The sequence below is a fragment of the Bos indicus x Bos taurus genome, chromosome 11, assembly GCF_003369695.1.
Source record: "Bos indicus x Bos taurus breed Angus x Brahman F1 hybrid chromosome 11, Bos_hybrid_MaternalHap_v2.0, whole genome shotgun sequence".
Taxonomy (NCBI): Eukaryota; Metazoa; Chordata; class Mammalia; order Artiodactyla; family Bovidae; genus Bos; species Bos indicus x Bos taurus.
The window spans coordinates 74,500,632-74,522,074 of NC_040086.1; the positions used below are offsets into that span (position 1 = coordinate 74,500,632).

The 21,443-nt window shown below is 53.8% G+C and overlaps 1 protein-coding gene across 1 annotated transcript in view; it reads right to left on the bottom strand.

Annotated features, from left to right (window-relative positions):
* Positions 1-21,443, bottom strand: part of KLHL29 (kelch like family member 29) — a 331,854-nt gene that overhangs the window by 9,659 nt on the left and 300,752 nt on the right. Inside the window, exons 6-11 of the mRNA XM_027555978.1 lie at positions 18,841-18,979; positions 7,262-7,464; positions 5,882-6,141; positions 1,998-2,196; positions 1,672-1,854; positions 1,283-1,463 (exon numbers count right to left, since the gene is read on the bottom strand). Coding sequence (XP_027411779.1) covers positions 1,283-1,463; positions 1,672-1,854; positions 1,998-2,196; positions 5,882-6,141; positions 7,262-7,464; positions 18,841-18,979 — 1,165 coding nt within the window. The remainder of the gene's footprint in view (positions 1-1,282; positions 1,464-1,671; positions 1,855-1,997; positions 2,197-5,881; positions 6,142-7,261; positions 7,465-18,840; positions 18,980-21,443) is intronic.

Genomic DNA, 21,443 nt, shown 5'->3' on the forward strand with positions numbered 1-21,443 from the left:
GATTCTCCAAGCAAGAATACTGGAGTGGGTTGCCATGCTCTCCTCCAGGGGATCTTCCTGACTAAGGGATCAAACCCAAGTCTCCTGAGGCTCTTGCATTGCAGACAGACTTTACCTGCTGAGCTGTTTTAGAAGCCCCTAGGGTGTGGGAAGAACATGGGAAAGGACTCCAGTAATCTTAGCTGTGAACCCCCTGGGCTGAAACTGGAGGCCAGCTCAGACAAACTTGCCACTCTCTAGGTCACTAGATCCTGGGAAAGCAGGTCTGCACTGCTGACTGCTGCTGACTCACAAAGCTGCTGGAGCTCTTCCTGCAGCTTCTCTCCAAGGTATCTGTTGCTCAAAGACAAAGACTATTTCTACCCGGAAAAATGCCCTCCTCTGGCCTCTGGCCCTCCTGCCTGTGCCAGATCCCTGTTCTAGGTGAGGCCAGATTTGAGGAAGCCAGCCCAGGACTTCCAGCAGAGGGCAGGCTTTATACACACGACTTCTGTAGAGAGTTCTAGAGAATTGGCCAGGCCTGTGTGCAGTGACCCTTTCCTGTGTTATTACTACAAGCAGATTTCCCAGGATGTGTGGGATGGAGGGAGGAAGGGACTGTCCCTGGGGTGTCACCTCCGCTTGGTAGGGACATGGCAGTCACATTTGGATGATGGTTCCAGCTTAGCCCTGCATACATGCTCAGTCATGTCTGACTGTTGGTGACCCTATGGATGGTAGCCCACCAGGCTCCACTGTCCATAGCATTCTCCAGGCAAGAACACTGGAGTGGCTTGCCATGTCCTCCTCCAGGGGATCTTCCTGATCCGGAGACTGAACTTGCATCTGCCTGTGTCTCCTGCAGGCAGGATATTGTGTGCTATAGGCGGATTCTTTACCCACTGAGCCACCTGGGAAGCCCCTCGCTTAGCCCGATATCCCAGCACATCTCTGGGCTGCTGCTTCCAGTCCTAGTAAGCTCCCTAATTGCCTGGTCAGGACAGCAGCAGGCCCACCCTGAGCTTTTTCACCACTGGATCTCATGCCTCCAGCTTGTTTGTCCCCCTGATTGGGACAAGAGTGCCCTGTCTCGGTGACTGGGCAGCTTGTCACTCTTCCTGCTTCCACCCTACCATCCCGATTCTTCTCCCTCTGCTGGGCAGGAAGAGCCTGGACAATGGCCTTTAAATGTCCAGCCTCCAGTGGGTCTTAATTGGGTAGGGGTTGAGGAGGAGAAGCAATGTGCATTTTAACTCTTGGGGGACATTAGAGGATGCCCATGTCATGACCTTGGCCTCATTACCTCTCCACGTGGTCCACGTTGCCTGCCACGCCGAGTCCCCCGAGGGTATAAATCTTCCCGTCGTATACAAGGCTGTTGTGCCGACAGCGGGGGACCGTCATCCTGGAGACGAGGTTCCAGTTATCGAGCAGGGACATGTAGCACCAGACATCGGCCAGCGTCACCCCTGATTCCATCCCACCTGTGGGCAGTACGGGAGGGAGGTCCAGAGAGTGGGCAGGGAGTGAGGAAAGGCCCATGGCCGGGGGGCCCAGCCCCGGGGGCAGGAGGAGGCTTCACGTGCAAAGTGGACACTTCTGGGCCTTGTGTCTTCCTTAGCCATGGTGTGGGGAGAAGACCCCCGGGGAAGTCTGTGCCCTGTGCCCAGCCCAGCCCTGAGGGGGCCTCACCTGAGAGGTAGATGTTGTCCCCGGCACTCACTACACTGAAGAACTCGCGGTCATAGAAAGGCAGTGAGGCCAGCGGGTACCACTTGTTGTTCTGTGGGTTCCAGCAGGTGACAGCCACCAGCGAGCGCTGGGTCATCCCCACCATCTGACGGCCCCCCACCAAAACGATGACCTCGGCCACACCTGCAGGGACACAGAGGGGCACCCTTGGGACAGCCTGACGCAGTGTCAGCATCTGTGCCTGTTGCCTCCTGGGGGAACCCACCCAGAGTTGGGCTGACGACAGGGCACCTGCCTTGGGGGGTTTGGGGCAGGTCCTGCCATACCTGCGGAGAGGCGGGGCCGCGTTCGGGGCGTCTGCATCTCCTGGCGGGCGTGGGGCAGCATGTGGTAGCGTTTGGCCTCGTTGACCAGGTCCCGACACGCTTCTGATGACTTGATCAGCTCCTCGTTGTCCACCACGTTGAGCAGGTAGCTGGGGTGAATGAACGGGAGGCGGACCACCGCCAGCAGCTCCGCTGCATACTGCGAGTTCAAGGAGACACGGGATCTTCTTAGATCATAAGGTGGTACCACCTCATGTGAGTCGTATTGAGAAGGGAGAAAGGAGGGATGTGGGGCTGAGTGCAGGGATAATTCTCATCTGCATTTGGCTTGGGAGTGCCGACCCTGCTCACCCCAGCCAAGATAGAGATCGTGGGAGCTCCCAGCAGCTGGAGGCAAGAAGGGAACCCAGGGAGAGGTCTCCACGCTGGGGCTGACCCTGGGGTGGACCACCCTTTGGTCTCTTGAGCACCTCCTTCCTGCCTCTTCCTCCCAGGTCATGGGCCTCTGTTTCATACCAGGCTGCAGGGGACCAAATGAGGATTCTGATCCTCAAAAAGGTGTGTGTGGGGGCAGAAACTCAGGAACAGGTGGGAAGGCCCGGGAGAGCTGATTGTGATCATTAAGCTTGCAAGTCATGACCATTCCAACCTGTGCCTCTCCCCCTCACCAGCAAACCCCTGGAGTGGCACCCCATTGGACCCCACCCCTGAACTGAAGGCTTTTCACTGACTGATTTGAATCCCCCTCTTGTCTGGCAAACTCTTTGCTCATCGCTGTAGTTTCAACAAACAAGTATTGGTGACCACTCTATGCCATTCACTGAGTTTGTTTTTGGGGATGCAAAGGCCAGTACGACCCAGTCTCTGACCTCCAGGTGTACACAGTTTCGTGGCGGGGAGAGGATCCATCACATCAAAGGACTCTTCCCAAAGAAGAGTCTATGAGGGGTGGTGGGGATGTGGGAGAGGAGGCTCCCCAGAGTGAGCGATGTCTGAGCCTGCTGTGGAAGGATTGCTGACTTCTCCAGGCCTAAGGTGAAGGACAGGGAGGCCATTCAAAGCACACACAGAGGCACTGGAGTCTGAGAGAGCATGGTGGTGCATTTGGAGGGACCTCTGGAGCTTATTGGGACTCCCCTGGTGCCTCAGCAGTAAAGAATCCACCTGCAGTGCAGGACATGTGAGTTCGATCCCTGGGTCTGGAAGATCCCCTGGAGGAGGGCATGGCAACCCACTCTAGTATTCTTGCCTGGAAAATCCCCTGGACAGAGGAGCCTGGCAGGCTACAGTCCATATGTGTCTAGCAGAGTTGGACACGACTAAAGCAACTCAGCACACACACGGAGTTTTTTCTTGTTGGATGCAGAAGCCTTCCATTGAGGGGTTGGGTAGCAGACAGGGAGAAACAAGACTGGAGAGGTGAGCTGGGTTCTGGCCTCTGCTGACCTCAGGCTTGGCTTGCTAAGGGCTGTGTAGTGCTTCCTGCAGAGTGGATGAGGGCACTCATGAGGAGTTTAATTTTTTTAATTTTAAAAAATTTTATTAAAATTTTTTCTTTGGCCACACTGCTTGGCATGTGGGATCTTAGTTCTCGAACGAGGGATGGCCCTGCATCTCCTGCAGTGGAAACATGGAGTCCCAACCGTTGGATCACTAGGGAATTCCCTCATGGGGGTTTTATTTATTTATTTTTTTTCCTTCTCTGACTCTTGACTCTTCTGCCTCCTTCTTTCCCTTATAGGGACTGTTAGGATTCCATTGGGCCCATCTGGAAAATCCAGAATACTTTCTTGTCTCTAGATCCTTAACTTTTTTTTTTCTTTTTTTTTCTTTTTTCTTTTTTTCTTTAATAGAAAATTATTTAATTAGTATACATGTGTTCCCCATCCTGAACCCTCCTCCCTCCTCCCTCCCCACACCATCCCTCTGGGTCGTCCCAGTGCACCAGCCCCAAGCATCCAGCATCGTGCATTGAACCTGGACTGGCATCTCGTTTCATACATGATGTTTCACATGTTTCAATGCCATTCTCCCAAATCTTCCCACCCTCTCCCTCTCCCACAGAGTCCATAAGACTGTTCTATACATCAGTGTCTCTTTTGCTGTCTCGTATACAGGGTTATCGTTACCATCTTTCTAAATTCCATATATATGCGTTAGTATACTGTATTGGTGTTTTTCCTTCTGGCTTACTTCACTCTGTATAATAGGCTCCAGTTTCATCCACCTCATTAGAACTGATTCAAATGTATTCTTTTTAATGGCTGAGTAATACTCCATTGTGTATATGTACCAGAGCTTTCTTATCCATTCATCTGCTGATGGACATCTAGGTTGCTTCCATGTCCTGGCTATTATAAACAGTGCTGCGATGAACATTGGGGTTTAAAACCCCCCTCATGGGGGTTTTAAACAGAAAAACCACAGGACCAAACATGTTCCTAGGAAGACCAGCAGGCTGCAGGGATGGGAATGAATTTGAAAGGAGGAGACTGAAGGCAGGGAACCCTCTCAGGAGACAACTGTGGTCATCCTGGTGAGATCAGGGGGCCGGGAATGAAGAGAGAGAACTTGGCCCTGATAAGAGGAGGCAGCCATGGCAGCAATGTGTGGCCACATGGAGGTGGAAGGCGTGGGAGGACTTGGCTTCTGCCGTGGTTAGAGGGCAGAACTGCTATAAGGAACCCAAGAAGACGGGTAGGTCTGGGGGTTTATGAATGAGAGGGGCTTGGGAGACACTGGGTGGAGGGGTCCTGTAGACAATCAAAGGCAGAGGTCTGGGCTGGAGGCAGATCTGGGGGTCGTGGTAGATGGTGGTGGTCACTATTACAGTGGCCTAACTTGACTTCCTTCCTCTGAAAATGAATCTTGCTCCATCCCCGCCTGGGAGGTCAGGGGACCGCCTTCTCCTGGCCCAGTGGCTTGGGCCGGCCATCTCTGCATCCTGCGTGCACTTGGTGCTGTGGATCCAGTCCCTGCCCCATCCCTCCTTCCCTTGTGCCTCTTCTTGCTCCATGTACAACAAAGTAGCCTGTCATCTGTCACTCAGCTGCCTTAGCTCTTGCTGGGCTCCCGTCTCCCTGCCCCATTTTCCCATCTGTGCTTTCTAGGTGGACTCTGAGCTCTCCTAAGAGCCACCTGCGTGTCTGCACTAACTGTGGGGGGCTCCTAGCACTTTGGAATCCAGGCAGTCCCGCTCAAAGCACGGATCCCAAATTCATTCCCATCCCTGCAGCCTGCTGGCCTTCCTAGGAACGTTTGTTCCTGTGGTTTCTCTGTTTAAAACCCCCATGAAGGAATTCCCTAGTCAGCTGGAGATCCCCAGGGCTGTGCTTGACCTCCTGTGACTCAGGGGCTCCCTTGGGGATCATGCCCTGCCCTTCTGCTCTGGACTCTGGCTTTCATTTCCTCTAGCTGTCCCTTCCAAGGGACTTGCCTTCCCTTCTGACAGGCAAGCGGTGGTTCCCTGTCTCCAGCCTGGTTTCCATTCAGTCCAGGTGCTCCCTCCCCTCTCAACTGCCAGAGCCGGGGTGGGACTCCTCCTGCTGCATTTGAGGGAGCCCAGGGCACTTGACTCAGGCACACCCTTCTCTCCACAGGGCCCTGGTGATGCCTGCTTGACCCTGCAGACTCTCGGTTGGCTTGGGTCTCCTGCAGGTGCAATGCCAGCCCTCGAGAATCCTCTGGTGCCTGATTTCTCTTCTCTCATCCCCCTTCACCTCTCTGCACCGTGTGAGCTGGTCCGACCTCCCTCTGCAAGGCCCGCTGGTTCTCACATGCTCCCACTGCTGGTTAGACCAGGCGGCCCCAACTCCCTGCTCCAGATGTCCTCCCTCACCAAGAGGGAGAGGGGCAGGAACCGGAGCAGGTGGGTTGGGCCCTACCTGCGCGCGGGACACGGGGTCCTTCTTGATCCACTTGATGACGGTCTCGTACACTAGCTCCTCGGCCTTGGTGTTGAGGCTGTCATTGGAGATGTAGGCGATGAAGTCGTCCTTGGAGATGCTGAGGATCTCCTCCTGGGCTGCCACCTCGGGGAAGATCTGCAGCGCGAAGGCCTTGGCCATGTGATAGAGCTCGCTGCACTGCATGGCCTCGGCCATGGCCAGCACCCCCAGGCAGTTGCTGGCCGTCAGCTGCTTCTCTGGGGGCAAGAGCACAGGACGGCACCGCTGACTGCAGGGGAGGGGTCCCCGCCCGTTCTCATCGCCTGTCTCTCTGAACCCCTCTCTGAGCCCATGTCCTTGTGACCTGCCTTCAACATCCAGAGTCCCCATAAGCCCAATTTCCTGTGTCCCTGGAACTTCACAGCCATTTTCTGGGTTTTCCTCTGCCCTGTCTCAAACTGACTTTCCTGAGGCCTCCCTCAGCAGAAGGACTGAGACTGAGGTATGGGGTGTCAGCACCAGGCTTAGAGCTTCCTCACTGCCAGGGCATGAAGGAGGCCTGGGCTGGGGGCAGGGGTCACACCGAGGCTTAGGGTGTCTTCCGTAACTGTGACAGACAAGTCTGGGATCATGGACTTCTACTTCAGCGTCATGACAGCAGGAACACCCCTCATAAGCCCATCCACCATCTCCCACAGGGACTCAGCCTCACCCAACCTGACCTCCAGACCTGGGGTCAGTCTGGCCAGGGCTCCTGAAATCTGACTAATGGATCTAGACATGGCTGGGTCCTAGGAGGCCCTTTGCCTTTGTGGACTTAACTCTAGAGTCATAGTTCCTGACTCTTCTAGATGGTCCATTGCCCCAGAGTCACATCTTAGGCCCCTGGCCATCCCCTCACCTGTCCCCGCCCCCATCTCTCTCACTCCACCCCCAGGCTGGTTCTGGTGACTCCCATCTCTGTCCTTCCATCTCCTGCTCTCACCCAAACTGGGCAGCTCCAAAGTGTAAAGCGAGCACGTTCTGTGGGTTGAGGCCTTGATGGAAGCAACTTGGTTTAGTGTTTAGATAACAGGGCTGTGAAGCCAGGGCATGGGGCTCCCATGAACAGACCATTCACACGGGCCTCTCAGCCCATTTGTTCTCACAAGACTGCCTGGGGGGCCCAGTGTGGCACCTCTGGCCCCCGGGGGAGCAAGGCAGAGAACCCCTCTGTCCACCAGTGAGCAAAGGCCTCTGCCCACAGTTATCCGAATGATCATCTTAAATCTGCTGGGAAATCCAGCTGCATCCCCAGACGACCTGGCTGGGCACGCACGGCCCTCCCCACTCAGGCCTTGAATGTTCCGTTCATTGGTGCTGCTGCCCGTGGCTCACCGAGAAAGGACACGCAGACTTTGCAGAAGGTGTGGAACTGGAACTTGCTGGCCGCCTCCAGCAGGGTCTTGGCGTTGGCCGAGTCGATGACCAGGGAGCCCGTGTACACAAACTCCAGCAGCAGCTCCAGGACGTCGGCCTGCAGGTTGGACAGGACCAGTTCCAGCTTCTCCCGGCCACATTGGCTGCCGTCTTGCACCGACCTAGGCACAGAGACCAGGGTGTCCTTACCTGCGGGCCCTCGGCCACGGCGCCGCCTCCTCACAGGGCTGGGTCTCCCTGCACACCTCGCTCACAGCCCTTCGTTTTAGGACTCAAGGGACACGGCCAATGACACACCTGAACCTAGCGACCTGACACGGGATCTGAAAGAGAAGAGTCTGACCAGAGACGCCAGAAGAACAGAAAACCCTGCTTATCACTACTCGGCATGTCCATGCAAAAAAAAGATGCAAATCAAAAAGCATGAGCTGTGGATGGGGACGAGGACTAGGACTGGACTTAAAGGGAAACAATACGGTTTGGTTCTGCTGCTGACCCTGGCGTCTCCGCCAAACACAGTCAGCAGGCCCAGGGCCCCAGGGGCCTGGCCTGCCTCGGATGGGAGAGTCTCCAGAGTGACTGAGGCTCCCGACCGGCCGTGATCACAGCCGACCCCTGGATCACCCCAAAGACTAAGGACCCCAAGCCGCCCCGGAACCCTGACTCCAACCCCACCTCTTTCCCCAAAAGCATATTGTTTCCTTTTAGGCATGGAAAGGAAGCCCTTCATGACATTGCTTTGAAACTGAGGACGAGACGAGATAGACGGACAGAATGGTTAGAGCCGGGAGGAGGGGAAGGGAACAACCAAGGACTTCCGCCACAGACAGCCAGCAGCCATGACCTAGGACCTGGCCCGGGGCGGGGCCCTCCTGCCACATGGAACACGGGGTCAGAGGTCAGAGTGGCCTGCGTGTAGAGTGTGCTTCGGGCTTGTGAACTGGGGGGAGCGGGGGAGGGACACAAATATATAAATATGTTTATATCTGGTGTCTACAGAAATACAAAACCATTACAAAGGCTCCTAAGGCTTGGCAGCTGCGCCCTAAAGCTGGACCTGAAAGGAAACAGATAAGATGAAGCAAAAATAACACCAATCAAGAAGTGACCAGGAGGAGAAACACCCAGAATGTTAAGAGTCAGGAGGCAGGGTTATCAGAGGTGGATCGGCTTGGCACCTGGTCTTGGCTGCTCTGACCTGTCCTGGTTCCCACACTGAGCCTGGTCCTGCCCAGGGCTGCATTCAGCCACGTGACTGGGAAATTACTGCTGCGTTCTCCCTGTCCCTCACCCCACCCTGAGGAGGCCAGGGGCCCAGACTCTTGTGACTGGTCCTTTGGATATCCCCGTGTCTGGCAGTGGGGGTGTGGAGGTGTGGGGCAAGCAAGCAGGCTGGCCCCAGGGAGGCCGACTCCTGTATGAGCTGGGCGTAAGGGGACCTGGGTGCCCCAGCTCTACCACCCACAGCCGGGCAGCCTTGGCCTCTCTGGCCCTCAGGCTCCTCTTCTGCAAAACAAGAAGACTGGACTGGATGAGGTCTAGAGTCCTGCAGAGCATTTCTGTGATAGAGGCTGGAAAATGCCTTCCCAAGAGACTCTGCTCTACATGACAGAACCTGAAATGCCGCCATTAGCACAACATTCTCTCTGGTCAGGCACGGGCCTCGCAGCGCCTTCACAACACAAATATGACCTGGCGGGGAACAGGTGAAGCTGTGAGTCTGCATCCAGGTCCCCCATCCCAGGGTACCATGCTGGTCCCCCTCCAGAATGGTTCATCCAACCAGGAGCCTGAAGGGTCTATTCTGCCACAAGTCCTGGGCAGGCCCAGAAAGCTGAGTGGGAAGGTGTAGGCTAGATAGAGCGTCTGAGCAGAGCCCCTTCTCAAGCCCATAGACACACATAGTTTGTGTGAGTTTTAAAGTGTCTTAACGCACCTAGTCTTCAGCTGTCAGGATGGATTTCCATGCTTGGGTGACTTTGTTAAGTATAAAAATGGTTTATTATGGAATCACTTGAAACCACAGACATTCTGAACACCCCAGGCCTCAGGAGCTATCTGGTCAACCTCTTACTCTACTCTGCTTTCATTCCTACTTGCCACTTTCTGCCCCCCACCACCCCCAACACCGTCCTTCATGCTCTGGGGAGGTCACGCTAGGCCACAGCCAGGGCAGGGCTCATGAGGCCAAAGTAGGGCTGCTCCCCTTCTCCAGAGGCTCTCAGGCCCTGCTACCTAGCCCCATCTGGCCAGCTCTCCTGTCTCCCTGCAAATTCTCAGCACAAAATCAGAGAGGAGCTGAGGTGGGACTTTAGGATGTACACACACACGCATGCACACACATGCATTGAAATGCATGTGACACATGACCCTGAGGACCATGGAGACACCCTGTGGGGAGGGGTGTTGGGCAGATGGAAGGCCAGTGGAGCCCATGGCCCCAAGTGATGGGTCTGGTGGGACCTGTGTGGTTAAACTTGTGGGGAGATGCTTGTCTTGCCCAGAGTCTGAGCCAAGGATAGGTCCTGGGGACACGGTGCTGCCTTATGGCCAAGGAGCCAAGGGTTGCCCAGGGGGGCACAGGGGGATGTTGACCATGGCAGGTACTGTCCAAGGACTGCTGCTCCTGCGATGCTCAGCTGGGGCTCTGTTCCCCCACATCCCCCACTACCGGGGCCACCTGTGGAGGGGAGTCAGCCACTTGAGCAAAGGATCTGTGGGCAGTGGTTGGAGGTCCCTGGGGCCAGATGACAGACGTTGTGAGCTGAACAACCATTCCCCCTGGCCACAGAGGAGCACGTGGGGATGTCATGGAGACTTTTTTGGGTGGTGGAGTTCAAGATCTGGAGGAGGCAAGGCCCCTGACAGTGAGGTCTCCTGAAGCTCCCTTGCACAGCAGGTTCATAGTCCACACCGGCATTCCTGGGTGGCCCAGGCAGCTGTGGGGGCATAGGGAGGCCAGCAGTCACTCTCCTTCCCTGACCATCAGACTATCTTGGGATAGGACCCTGAGCTCTGTCGGCCTCTTCCCTCTGAGCAAGGACCCGCTGGAAGGCATTACCCTTGAAGGGTGGCCCTGATCACCAGTGGGGAGCAGTGTCCTCCCTAGATGACCATTCTGTCCCTGTCCTAAGCTGGCCCGTGGGCTCTGAGCATCCCAGTCCCCTCAGCCCCATGGAGTATCTGGGGAGCTGCTGGATAATCGGGGTCACGATATGACCTTGGAGAGAGGGGCAGCAGGGCAGGAATGACAGCCTTGGCAGGGTGGGGCTGTGGCCTGACACTGGGGGCAGGAGCATGGGAGTGAGGGGTAGGCTGGAGCTGTCCAGTGCACGCAGGGCCCACAGGTTCTCTCAGAAGACTAAAACTTCCTGGGGTCACCTTCTCCCAATCAGGGGTATGTCCCCAGGGTATGGGACACAGGCTCTGCTTGGCAGATCTTGGCAGATATGCTGGGAATGGCTTACCCCAGATGTTAGGATTTTTGTGACCCCACCATTAGCAATTCACTCTTGTGGGATAAGAACTGCCTTCTTTAGAATTCAGGACAGAATCTCATCCACCCCCACACACCTCAGAGATCAGATGCATTCATTCTGCAAGCTGGATCTGGAACTGCTGGGGCAGTGGGGAGTGGGGGTAAACACAGAGCAGGGATAGATGTAGATGGCCCCCTGCTCCACTCAGGAGGGTGGCCCCACCCAGGACTCGGGATGTGTGATTCTCTCTCTGCTCTAGTCACACTGCTGTGTTCTCCCAGGAAAGGGTTAGCCTGCCACCCACAAATGCCCAGCTCCTCAGGGAAGGAGGGAGAAAGGCACATGGCTAGACTACTGCATTAACTCTACTGGGCTCCCCTACATGCCAGGTCTGTGCCACTCAATTACAGAGATCCTTTTAGCTTCCCCCTGGAGAGGGGGCTGGAGTGAGAAGCTCAGCGTCTACACATGGGGCTTGTGAAAATCAACCTGCACAAAATTTGTCCATCTGTTTTCATTTACTATGAAAAGAGGAAAGAGTTCAAATGTACTGGTGGCTCCAAAGGCTTAGTGAGAGGAGAGAGAAGGTAGAATGCCAGGTCTCTGTCCCATTTGGTGAGATGCAGGGGCAATGCTCCTTTGGGGTTGGGCGTTGTCCCCCACACTTGTGGCAGGGAGGCAGGGCCTCTGCTGTCTCTAAAGAAGAACAGCCCGGTCCCCTCTGATGGGGCCTGCAGCCCACCAGGCCGGTGAGTGCAGCCAGTGCCCCTACTGGCACCAATGGTCCCCCAGAGCTCCTTGGCTCCTGGGGGAAAGTGAAGGGACTTCTTCATGAAAGGCAGAGCTCAGTCCTTCTCACTGGGGTTGAGAAGTGACTCTTGACGCAGAAGGCTGCCTCCCCAGGGCCCCACTAGGTCTTGTTCAGTCGCCAAGTCATATCTGACTCTTTGCGACCCCATGGACTGCAGGATGCCAAGCTTCCCTGTCCCTCACCATCCCCTGGAGTTTGACCAAGTGTATGTCTAGGTCTAGTCTGCTCAAAACATCCTCCTTCCTTCCTGACACTGGGGCTCAGTCCACTGAGCCTCTGTCCTCCTCTCCACTCAGTCCTGCTGGTGTTCCCCTCTAGCCTGGGCGCAGATGGGGCCTGGTTGTTACGCAGCACTAGGCTTCATGTTATCCAAAGACAGGGCTGCAGCTCCTTTTCCTGCTGGGCTTTCACCTGATTGTCACGGGGACTCAGAGTAGGCATAGAAGGATGATTCGACAGCCCTGCCATCTCATCCTGGGCTTTGTGCTGAACTTCCCCATGGCCTTGTGTGCTCTTTTCCCAGCCTCTATGAGCCTCCTCCAGCCCTCACTCCAGTGGACACAGCCCCTCCTGGGTACGGGGGAGAGGGCTTGTCTCATGGGGGCAGGGGTTATGTCTTTTCTTGGGCAGATTCTGTGGCCAGTTTACAAGCATTTCTAATATATGTGCACATACACACACATAAGCTCTGTGTCCCCTTTTCTTGCACACTTCTACACTGTCAGCTCTGAGATTTTACTTCCCCCTTCCTTACAAACTTTGTGCAGGGGTAGAAAGGATGGTTTTGTTCTTCCCTGGGTCAGAAAATGGGTGTTCACGCTCTTCCAACAACACGAGAAAACTCTACACATGGACATCACCAGATGGTCAACACCAAAATCAGATTGATTATATTATTTGCAGCCAAAGATGGAGAAGTTCTATACAGTCAGCAAAAACAAGACCAGGAGCTGACTGTGGCTCAGATCATGAACTCCTTATTGCCAAATTCAGACTTAAATTGAAGAAAGTGGGGAAAACCACTAGACCATTCAGGTATGACTTAAATGAAATCCATTATGATTATACAGTGGAAGTGAGAAATAGATTTAAGGGACTAGATCTGATAGATAGAGTGCCTGATGAACTATGGACGGAGGTTCATGACATTGTATAGGAGACAGGGATCAAGACCATCCCCATGGAAAATAAATGCAAAAAAGCAAAATGGCTGTCTGAGGAGGCCTTACAAATAGCTGTGAAAAGAAGAGAAGTAAAAAGCAAAGGCGAAAAAGAAAGATATAAGCATCTGAATGCAGAGTTCCAAAGGATAGTAAGAAGAGATAAGAAAGCCTTCCTCAGAGATCAATGCAAAGAAATAGAGGAAAACAACAGAACAGGAAACACTAGAGATCTCTTCAAGAAAATTAGAGATCAAGGAAACATGTCATGCAAAGATGGGTTCGATAAAGGACAGAAATGGTATGGACCTAACAGAAGCAGAAGATATTAAGAAGAGGTGGCAAGAATACATAGGAGAACTGTACAAAAAAGATCTTCACGACCCAGATAATCACGATGGGGTGATCACTGACCTAGAGCCAGACATCCTGGAATGTGAAGTCAAGTGGGCCTTAGAAAGCATCACTACGCACAAAGCTAGTCGAAGTGATGGAATTCCAGTTGAGCTATTTCAAATCCTGAAAGATGATGCTGTGAAAGTGCTGCACTCAACATGCTAGCAAATTTGGAAAACTCAGCAGTGGCCACAGGACTGGAAAAGGTCAGTTTTCATTCCAATCCCAAAGAAAGGCAATGCCAAAGAATGCTCAAACTACCACACAATTGCACTCATCTCACACGCTAGTAAAGTAATGTTCAAAATTCTCCAAGCCAGGCTTCAGCGATACATGAACCGTGAACTTCCAGATGTTCAAGCTGGTTTTAGAAAAGGCAGAGGAACCAGACATCAAATTGCCAACATCCGCTGGATCATCGGAAAAGCAAGAGAGTTCCAGAAAAACATCTATTTCTACTCTATTGACTATGCCAAAGCCTTTGACTGTGTGGACCACAATAAACTGTGGAAGATTCTGGAAGAGATAGGAACACCAGACCACCTGACCTGCCTCTTGAGAAACCTCTATGCAGGTCAGGAAGCAGCGGTTAGAACTGGACATGGAACAACAGACTGGTTCCAAATAGGAAAAGGAGTACATCAAGGCTGTATATTGTCACCCTGCTTATTTAACTTATATGCAGAGTACATCATGAGAAACGCTGGGCTGGAGGAAGCACAAGCTGGAATCAAGATTGCTGGGAAAAATATCAATAACCTCAGATATGCAGATGACACCACCTTATGGCAGAAAGTAAAGAGAACTAAAAAACGTCTTAATGAAAGTGAAAGAGGAAAGTGAAAAAGTTGGCTTAAAGCTAAAATTCAGAAAACTAAGATTATGGCATCTGGTCCCATCATTTCATGGGAAATAGATGGGGAAACAGTGGAAACAGTGGCAGACTTTGTGGTTTTGGGCTCCAAAATCACTGCAGATGGTGACTGCAGCCATGAAATTAAAAGACACTTACTCCTTGGAAGGAAAGTTATGACCAACCTAGATAGCATATTCAAAAGCAGAGACATTACTTTGCCAACAAAGGTCCATCTAGTCAAGGCTATGGTTTTTCCAGTGCTAATATATGGATGTGAGAGTTGGACTGTGAAGAAAGCTGAGTGCTGAAGAATTGATGCTTTTGAACTGTGGTGTTGGAGAAGACTCTTGAGAGTCCCTTGGATTGCAAGGAGATCCAACCAGTCCATTCTAAAGGAGATCAGTCCTGGGTGTTCTTTGGAAGGACTGATGCTGAAGCTGAAACTCCAATACTTTGGCCACCTCATGCGAAGAGTTGACTCATTAGAAAAGACTCTGATGCTGGGAGGGATTGGGGGCAGGAGAAGAAGGAGACGACAGAGGATGAGATGGCTGGATGGCATCACCAACTCGATGGACATGAGTTTGAGTGAACTCTGGGAGTTGGTGAAGGACAGGGAGGCCTGGCGTGCTGTGATTCATGGGGTCGCAAAGAGTCGGACATGACTGAGCGACTGAGCTGAAGAGCATGAGGGCTTCAGTTTGAATCCCAGATCTGCTGGTTACTTAGAATCCCTTGCCTCAATCCCTTCATCTGTAGAATGGGGCACCTGCTCGTCAGGTTCAGTGTGGAAACATCTCAGCAGGTCTCCCTGTGGGCTGGGTCTCGCCCTTGTCAGAGGAAGACTAGAGTTTGCAACTAAATAAGGGAAGATGAAGGGCAAAAGGCTGCTGCAGCCTCAGCAAAGGTATAAACCCAGGTGAAGGAGGAACAGGTGGGTCCAGCCTGGAGGCTGGAGAATGGGGCTCTGGGCTGGGGGCTGCTAGGGGAGTCACTGACAGGGCTCTGAGCTGAGAAGGCTGGTCCAGAGGACACTCTGATACCTGGCTCTCCCACTCCTGGTCCAACTGTCATCTTTATTAACTGCAAGCCTGAACATGACACCCCCAGGTTTAGAACAAAGCCCTGTGAGCTGGCACCTGCCTTCCGCGCCACCTCGTCCCCTCCTTCTTCACTTTACACTTGGCGTTGCAGGGATATCTGCTCACCTGTGCTGCCATCACCCCCCTGCCATCCTGAAGCCGTGAGCTTGTCTGCCTGGCCAATTCCTCTCTGGGTTCAAAACCCAGGCCAGATGCCACCCCTATCCCAGGGGCCGTCTCCAAACTTCCCTCCCTTGTGGAGTCAGGCAATTGGGCTGGGAGCCACTGACCCTCCTCTGCTGCCTTCATCCTGCACTCCCAGTCACACTTTACAGTTTCTTCCTCCCCGAGCCGTGGTCTCCCCAAGGGCCAGCTCCCATCTCATCCAGTGGTTCCCTGTACCCAGGAGGGGCTCTTTGCTTGCTTGCTGGGTGAAGAGTAGGGAATGACTGGGCTCCCCATGTCTGGTCTGTGGCTCCAGGTGAGGGCCTCGTACTGGGGTTGGGGCTGATGCTGGGTCGGGTCCTCAGTGGGTTCAGAGCAAGGACTGCATCACCTGTGCCAGGCTAGAGGCTGGAAGGAGGCCAGCCAAAGCCCCCAGGCCTGGGGTCCCAGGCAACAGAGGGAGGGCCCCTGCCCCTGACAGGGCTTACCTATGCCCTGGGGAAGGGCGGGGCCAGGGTGTCGTGGCCCACAGATCATCCCCACACCTCCGCTTGTGTTAGTGCAGCTGTCTGAGAGGAAAGACCCTGCGTGGGGCTTGGCGGGCAGGGCCTTGCTCTCCTGCTGGGTCATTCTGTCTACCGCACACTAAGTCTCGGGGTCACAGACTCGAGGAGACAGACGTGACATGGCAATGGCAGATGCTCCCTGACCACTAAGAATGTGAAATACTCAAGGGTTTTACACGGCTGGGAGGGATATCATCTTCCTATAGAGTCTGCTTTCGTCCCCATGGAGGCATCTCCTGGCCTCTGTGGGCAGAAATAGTGACGTGTGCCCATGGTTAGGACGAGAGAAGTAAAATTTTAAATACCTGCAAATTAACAATGGGAATTTTTCTTGGCTGCATCTTGCCTCTTGCAGGATCTTAGTTCCCCCACCAGGGGCTGAACCTGGGTCCCCGCAGTAAAAGTGCCAAGTCCTAACCACTAGAAAGTGAAGGTGTTCATTGCTGAGTCGTGTTTGACTTGGTTAGTTGTGTTTGACTCTTTGCGACTCCTTGGACTATAGCCTCTGCCCATGGGATTCTCCAGGCAAAATACTGGAGCAGGTTGCCATTCCTTTCTCCAGGGGATCTTCCCGACCCAGGGATAGAAGAACCCAGGTCTCCCGTTTTACAGGCAGATTCTTTACCACCTGAGCTAGACGGCCTTGGAATTTTCTGGCATTGTGATTTTGAACTGCAGGGCATTTCTGGGTTCTGCTGTGGCCTCCTCTCCTGCTGAGCGACCCTCCTGTATGCTGAAGACTCAGCCCTGTCTCCCCAGACCTCAGACCTCTGGCTGCCTACCAGTCATCTCAACTTGGGTATCTTCAGGCTGCTGAAACTTGACAGGCCAAACACTCAATGCATCACCTCCCCCAGCTCGCCCCTGACCTTGGTCCATGGACCTGCCTGTCTGTGCCTGTACTCAGGAAGCCCTGCCCATCCCCTCACCATCACCTTGTGCGAGCAGGAAGGAAACCTGAACATTATTTGAACCAACCTCCTGTTTTACAGATGAGAAACCCTGAGGCCCGAGGGAGAGGACGTGACCTGACTGGGGTCATAGGACAGAGTCAGGGGTAGAACCCAGGTCTCCTGGCTCCCAGCTCTGCTCAGCTCCTGCATCCAGCCTTTCTGGTTAGGGTCACTGAGGCCCATCCTGCAGTTCTCCCATCTGAGGGTGGGCATCTCTGTTCCACTTACCCTGACGGGCTCCACACCCTCAGAGCAAGCCCAGGGCTCTGGCCTGGAGGTCAGGGCCTGCCATAACATCCTACCCTAGCTCACACTTCTCTCTGGGAGGGCCATCTCCTCATCCCCACTGCTCATGACTGTCTCTGTCCTCAGCTTGTTATTCCAGGCAACCCATCCTTTGCCTGAAACATTTTAAAACATTGTAGAACATTCTTTGCATTCCAGAACATTCCAAGCAACCCATCTTTTGCCTGGAATGTTCTTCCTTCTTCTTTTCGGTCTGTCCAAGAAGCCTTCACTACTTTGGGTTCCCACCTAGCCGTGTCTCTTCTCTGTCATGTGCGAGCTTCTGGCTTTACATGTACGGTCTCTGACAATAGTCAAAGAGCTCCTGCACTCCCCTCGCCCACATCTTTCTAGCCCAGGGCTGGGCCATCGCTAAGTACCAAGCTGCCCCTGTATCCTGCCCCCTCTGTGCTCTCCAGCGATCTGGAGCAGGGACCAAGGCCGAGGATGCCGGTTTTGCAATCCAGCGGCCAGGTGCCGGCCACTGTCAGTTGAGAATTTGCCAAGAGTGGCAGCACAAAGACCTCCTTTGGCCCGAAGAAGCCACTGGCCATGCCCCTTCACCCCAGAGCTCGTGCCCCAACCCCTGTGCTCGGTCAGAGAGAACCCAAGCACCGGGGGCGGGAGAGCCGAGCTATCCATGGGACTGGAAGTCACAAAGAGCCTGCCCGTTCCTGCATGGCTGGGGCCAGCGCGGCTGCGCGGGGCTTGCACGCCAGGCAGCTCAGCTCGAAGTGAAAGGACACAACAGATTGGAAAGGAGATGCCGGCCAGTGTGCCATCCTGGAACAAAACACAGTCACTCTGGGGTTAGTTGGCAAGTCCAAACACAGCAGTGGGAAGCAAGCAGAGGTCTGTCCTCCCACTCTGAGCACAGTCCCGGCTCAGCGTCCGCCCCGGAGAGGCTGCAAGGCAAAATGAGCAGCGGCATTAATCTGCTGATGGGTGAGAGAAACAGGAGCGTTACCCTGGGCCGGCCCCCTCGTCTGCTGTCCCTCACTAAGGCGCTAGAAGGTGGCCCCTGACTTCTTTGCAAGGGTATGAAGCAGACAAGGTAAAAAAAAAAATCAACATAATGGAAAAAAAAAAAAAAGATGCTCATGCACCATTAAGACTCATTCAGGTAGAAATAGCCAGGGCAGAGGGTAGGAGGGGAGGGGAGCAAAGGCTGAGAGAGACCGTGTTTAGGACACACCTGGTCTGTGCTCAGAAGGGCTGGCTTAGGCTCAGTGTACAAGTATCGAGACATGCAGTGTGAATGAGGCTTTGGCTACAAGTCAGTTCTCCCTGACTTGGGCTGTTGGAAAAGCGGCCCCATGGGTGCCTCGTGCTCCTCGGTGGGGGACGGTCTGGTCGCTGTGCTGTCCTGGCATTAAGTTCACTATCGACAGCAGTGGTGATGGTGCTGGGGACCTGTGCTGGCCCAGCGGGGGCAGTGTGCAGTGGTCCCTTAGAGTGGAGTCTGCAGTCCTCCTAACCTCAGGGAGGGCTTGTGAGCCACTGAGAACGCAGGATCCTCGAGGGTGGGGTGGAATGTTGCCTACTGCTGGCAGAGGCCCCCCAACCCCAGGGACCAGCGAAGCTGTGTGGGATGGGCTGGGGACAGTGGCTGCTCTGAGGCTGTGTGTGAGAGGGCACTGGGAGGAGGAGGGGGAGGAGAGATGGCTACTGGCTCTGTGACAGGGAGTCACGCTTCAGGAACCTGTAAGAGAGGGGAGGAGAAAAGCGACACAAAAGCGTCCTACAAAGGAACAGACCCGACCACAGCTGGAAGGAAGGCAAACCTTTGAATCAGGTCCTTGAAATACAAGCTGCAGGAAGCTAGAACATTTTGGTGGACTTCAAACTCTCTGCCTTCAACAACAATTTTCAGGTCTGTAAACGCTTTCGCTCTGCGCTGCTGGTTCAATTCCTTCAACATTTCTGCAGAACAGAGAAGACAGACAGGGCCAGGTTCCCATTAAGAGTTTTTTTTTTTAATTAAATTTTTTTTTCAAGAAGTAGAGAAATAGGAAAATACTTGATACTGTTTCTTGGCAAGACTGGCTCAAACACTGACAGTCAAAAGAAGTCACAAACAATGCGTAAACAAGCAGCAACTGGGAGGGGTCACATAATCAAAGGAATAACGACTTTCAAAAGCAAAAAAAAAAAACAAAAAAAACAACCAAACACAAAACAACAACAAAAAAACCCAGAAACTAAAAAAACCAAACCCAGAATTGAAAGGCTGGGAGAAAAGTTTTCCATACCGACAATTGGAAACACAGAGAATACATCATCATAGACAACTGAAAACTGGAATTTAACTACAGAACAAGTTCTCCAAATGCCAATGAGTGCCGATGTATCTGATACCAAGTAAAGCATGGCATTGTGATGTAAGATGGGCTGGATATGGTTCAAAGGAATAAAAACCACAAAACCTGCAAAAACAGCGTCCCTTACGTTAGATACTCACAGCCATGGCTGGGGCGAGCTCCTTGGGGAGGGGCCCCCAAGAAAGTAGGGGTGGAGTGGGGGCCTGATGAGCACCTCCCTTTCACACTTCTGGGGCTGATGTGGGGGTTTGGGGGTGAGGGTGGGGAAGCAAGCCAGGGGCAAGGATAGTCTATACCTCCTCCCACTTCCTGAGTCATCCTCTCAGGACCCCCTCCCCTCACTGTGTCTTCAGCACAGGAGAGCCTGGCTTGCAGCCCCAGGAGGTTCCAAGAAGTGGCCTTCCAGCCTGACGCACACCTACCTTGGTCTGGTGTCTTGGCCACCTGGGCCCGGCACAGAGAGTGCCCCAGGTGCTTGGGCTCCGAATGTGGGCATGTCAGAAGCTTCTCCCAGACCCACTTCAAGGCTCAGAGGAGGGAAGGAGGAGAGCCTAACAGCTATTCTGCTTAGTTTATATAAACACTCTCACTTACAAAGTTAAAGCCTTCAGAGGAGCAACACTCCCACCAGCCTTGCCCAGCCTGCCTGCCCCCCAACCTGACCTCCTCCTGGATAGAGCCTGCCTATAGCTTTCCTGGTAGCTGGACATCAGAGGTCCAGATTCTTGGGCTAGAATGACCTAGACTATTCAGCAGCTGAATGGGAGAGGGTGGTCTGCAGAACTGAGCCCCATGCTCTAAGTCCCCCACTGGAACCTTGAGCCCCCTGGGTGAGTCTTTGCAGCACCCTGGCTGGTGTTCTGCAATTACCCTCCAGTGGGCCTTGCTCCAGCCTGACCACTCATCTCTGTCCTCCTGGGCCCTCATCAACTGCCTGCCACAATACCTGCCGAGCCCAGCTCATTCTCTGACATTTACCAAGGCCCTGTGCTTCCTGAGCCTCTGTTTCTATGTCTGTAAAATGGGGATGGAGGCTCCCTCTGTTCCATTCCCAGAACTTGGTGAAGATCAGATGCTCACAATCAGGGATGGGCAAGAACTTGTGGGCTTTGAGGTCAGCCAGACCCTTCGAGAGGACACACTGGGAACTCAGGGGGTGGGTACCGAGGGCTCGGGCAATGCCAAATCACTGTCCCTCACCAAACCAACATCACTCTGAGCTGGGGTCGCCGCAGGGCACCTACAGGAGTGTGTGTGTGTTGGGGAGGGCATTCATTTGCTGGGGACTCTAAAGGCTTCCATGGATGTGCTCCAACCTGGAGCAAGGGAGACCAGCAGGGCGCAAAGCCCCAGGTGGAGGGCAAGGGGGACACGGTGGGGCGGATACAGGGGACAGACACAAGGCCTGGGGGAGAGACAGAGATGTGATGGGAGGACAGCAGGGGGTCAGATCTCAAAACCCTGTGAGCCAGCTTAATGCTCTGGGCAAAAGGAAGTCAGCAGAGGTTCTGTGCAGGGGGTGGCCAGGGTGGATTCCAACGGTCATGGCAGAGGCAGTGTGCAGGGAAGGAAAGCACCCTGTGGAGAGAGAGCTGGGCCTCAGAGCCAGGACTGGGGGAGACCCTGAACTCTCCTATCGGTGTGTGACCTTGGGAAAGTTACCCAGACTCCCCAGAACTTCCATGTCCCCTTCTGGTGAAAATTAATGGCACTATCCCACGGTCAGCTGTTAGCCCTGAGCTCAGCACATGCTAAACACTCAGTGGTGGTAAGTTCGATGTTTTTGTTGATGGTGGTGATCACTCTGCAATCCAAGTGAGAAGTGACAAAGGCCTGAGCTATAACGGTGACAGAAGGACCAGAAAAAAACACAAGTATTTAGGCCAAGGGTACCATGGCTCCAGTATTTTGGTCATCTGATGCAAACAGACGACTCATTGGAAAAGTTCCTGATGCTGGGAAAGATGGAGGGCAGAAGGAGAAGAGGGAGTCAGGATGAGATGTCTGGACAGCATCAGCGATGCAATGAACACGAACTTGGGCAAACTCCAGGAGATGGTGAGGGA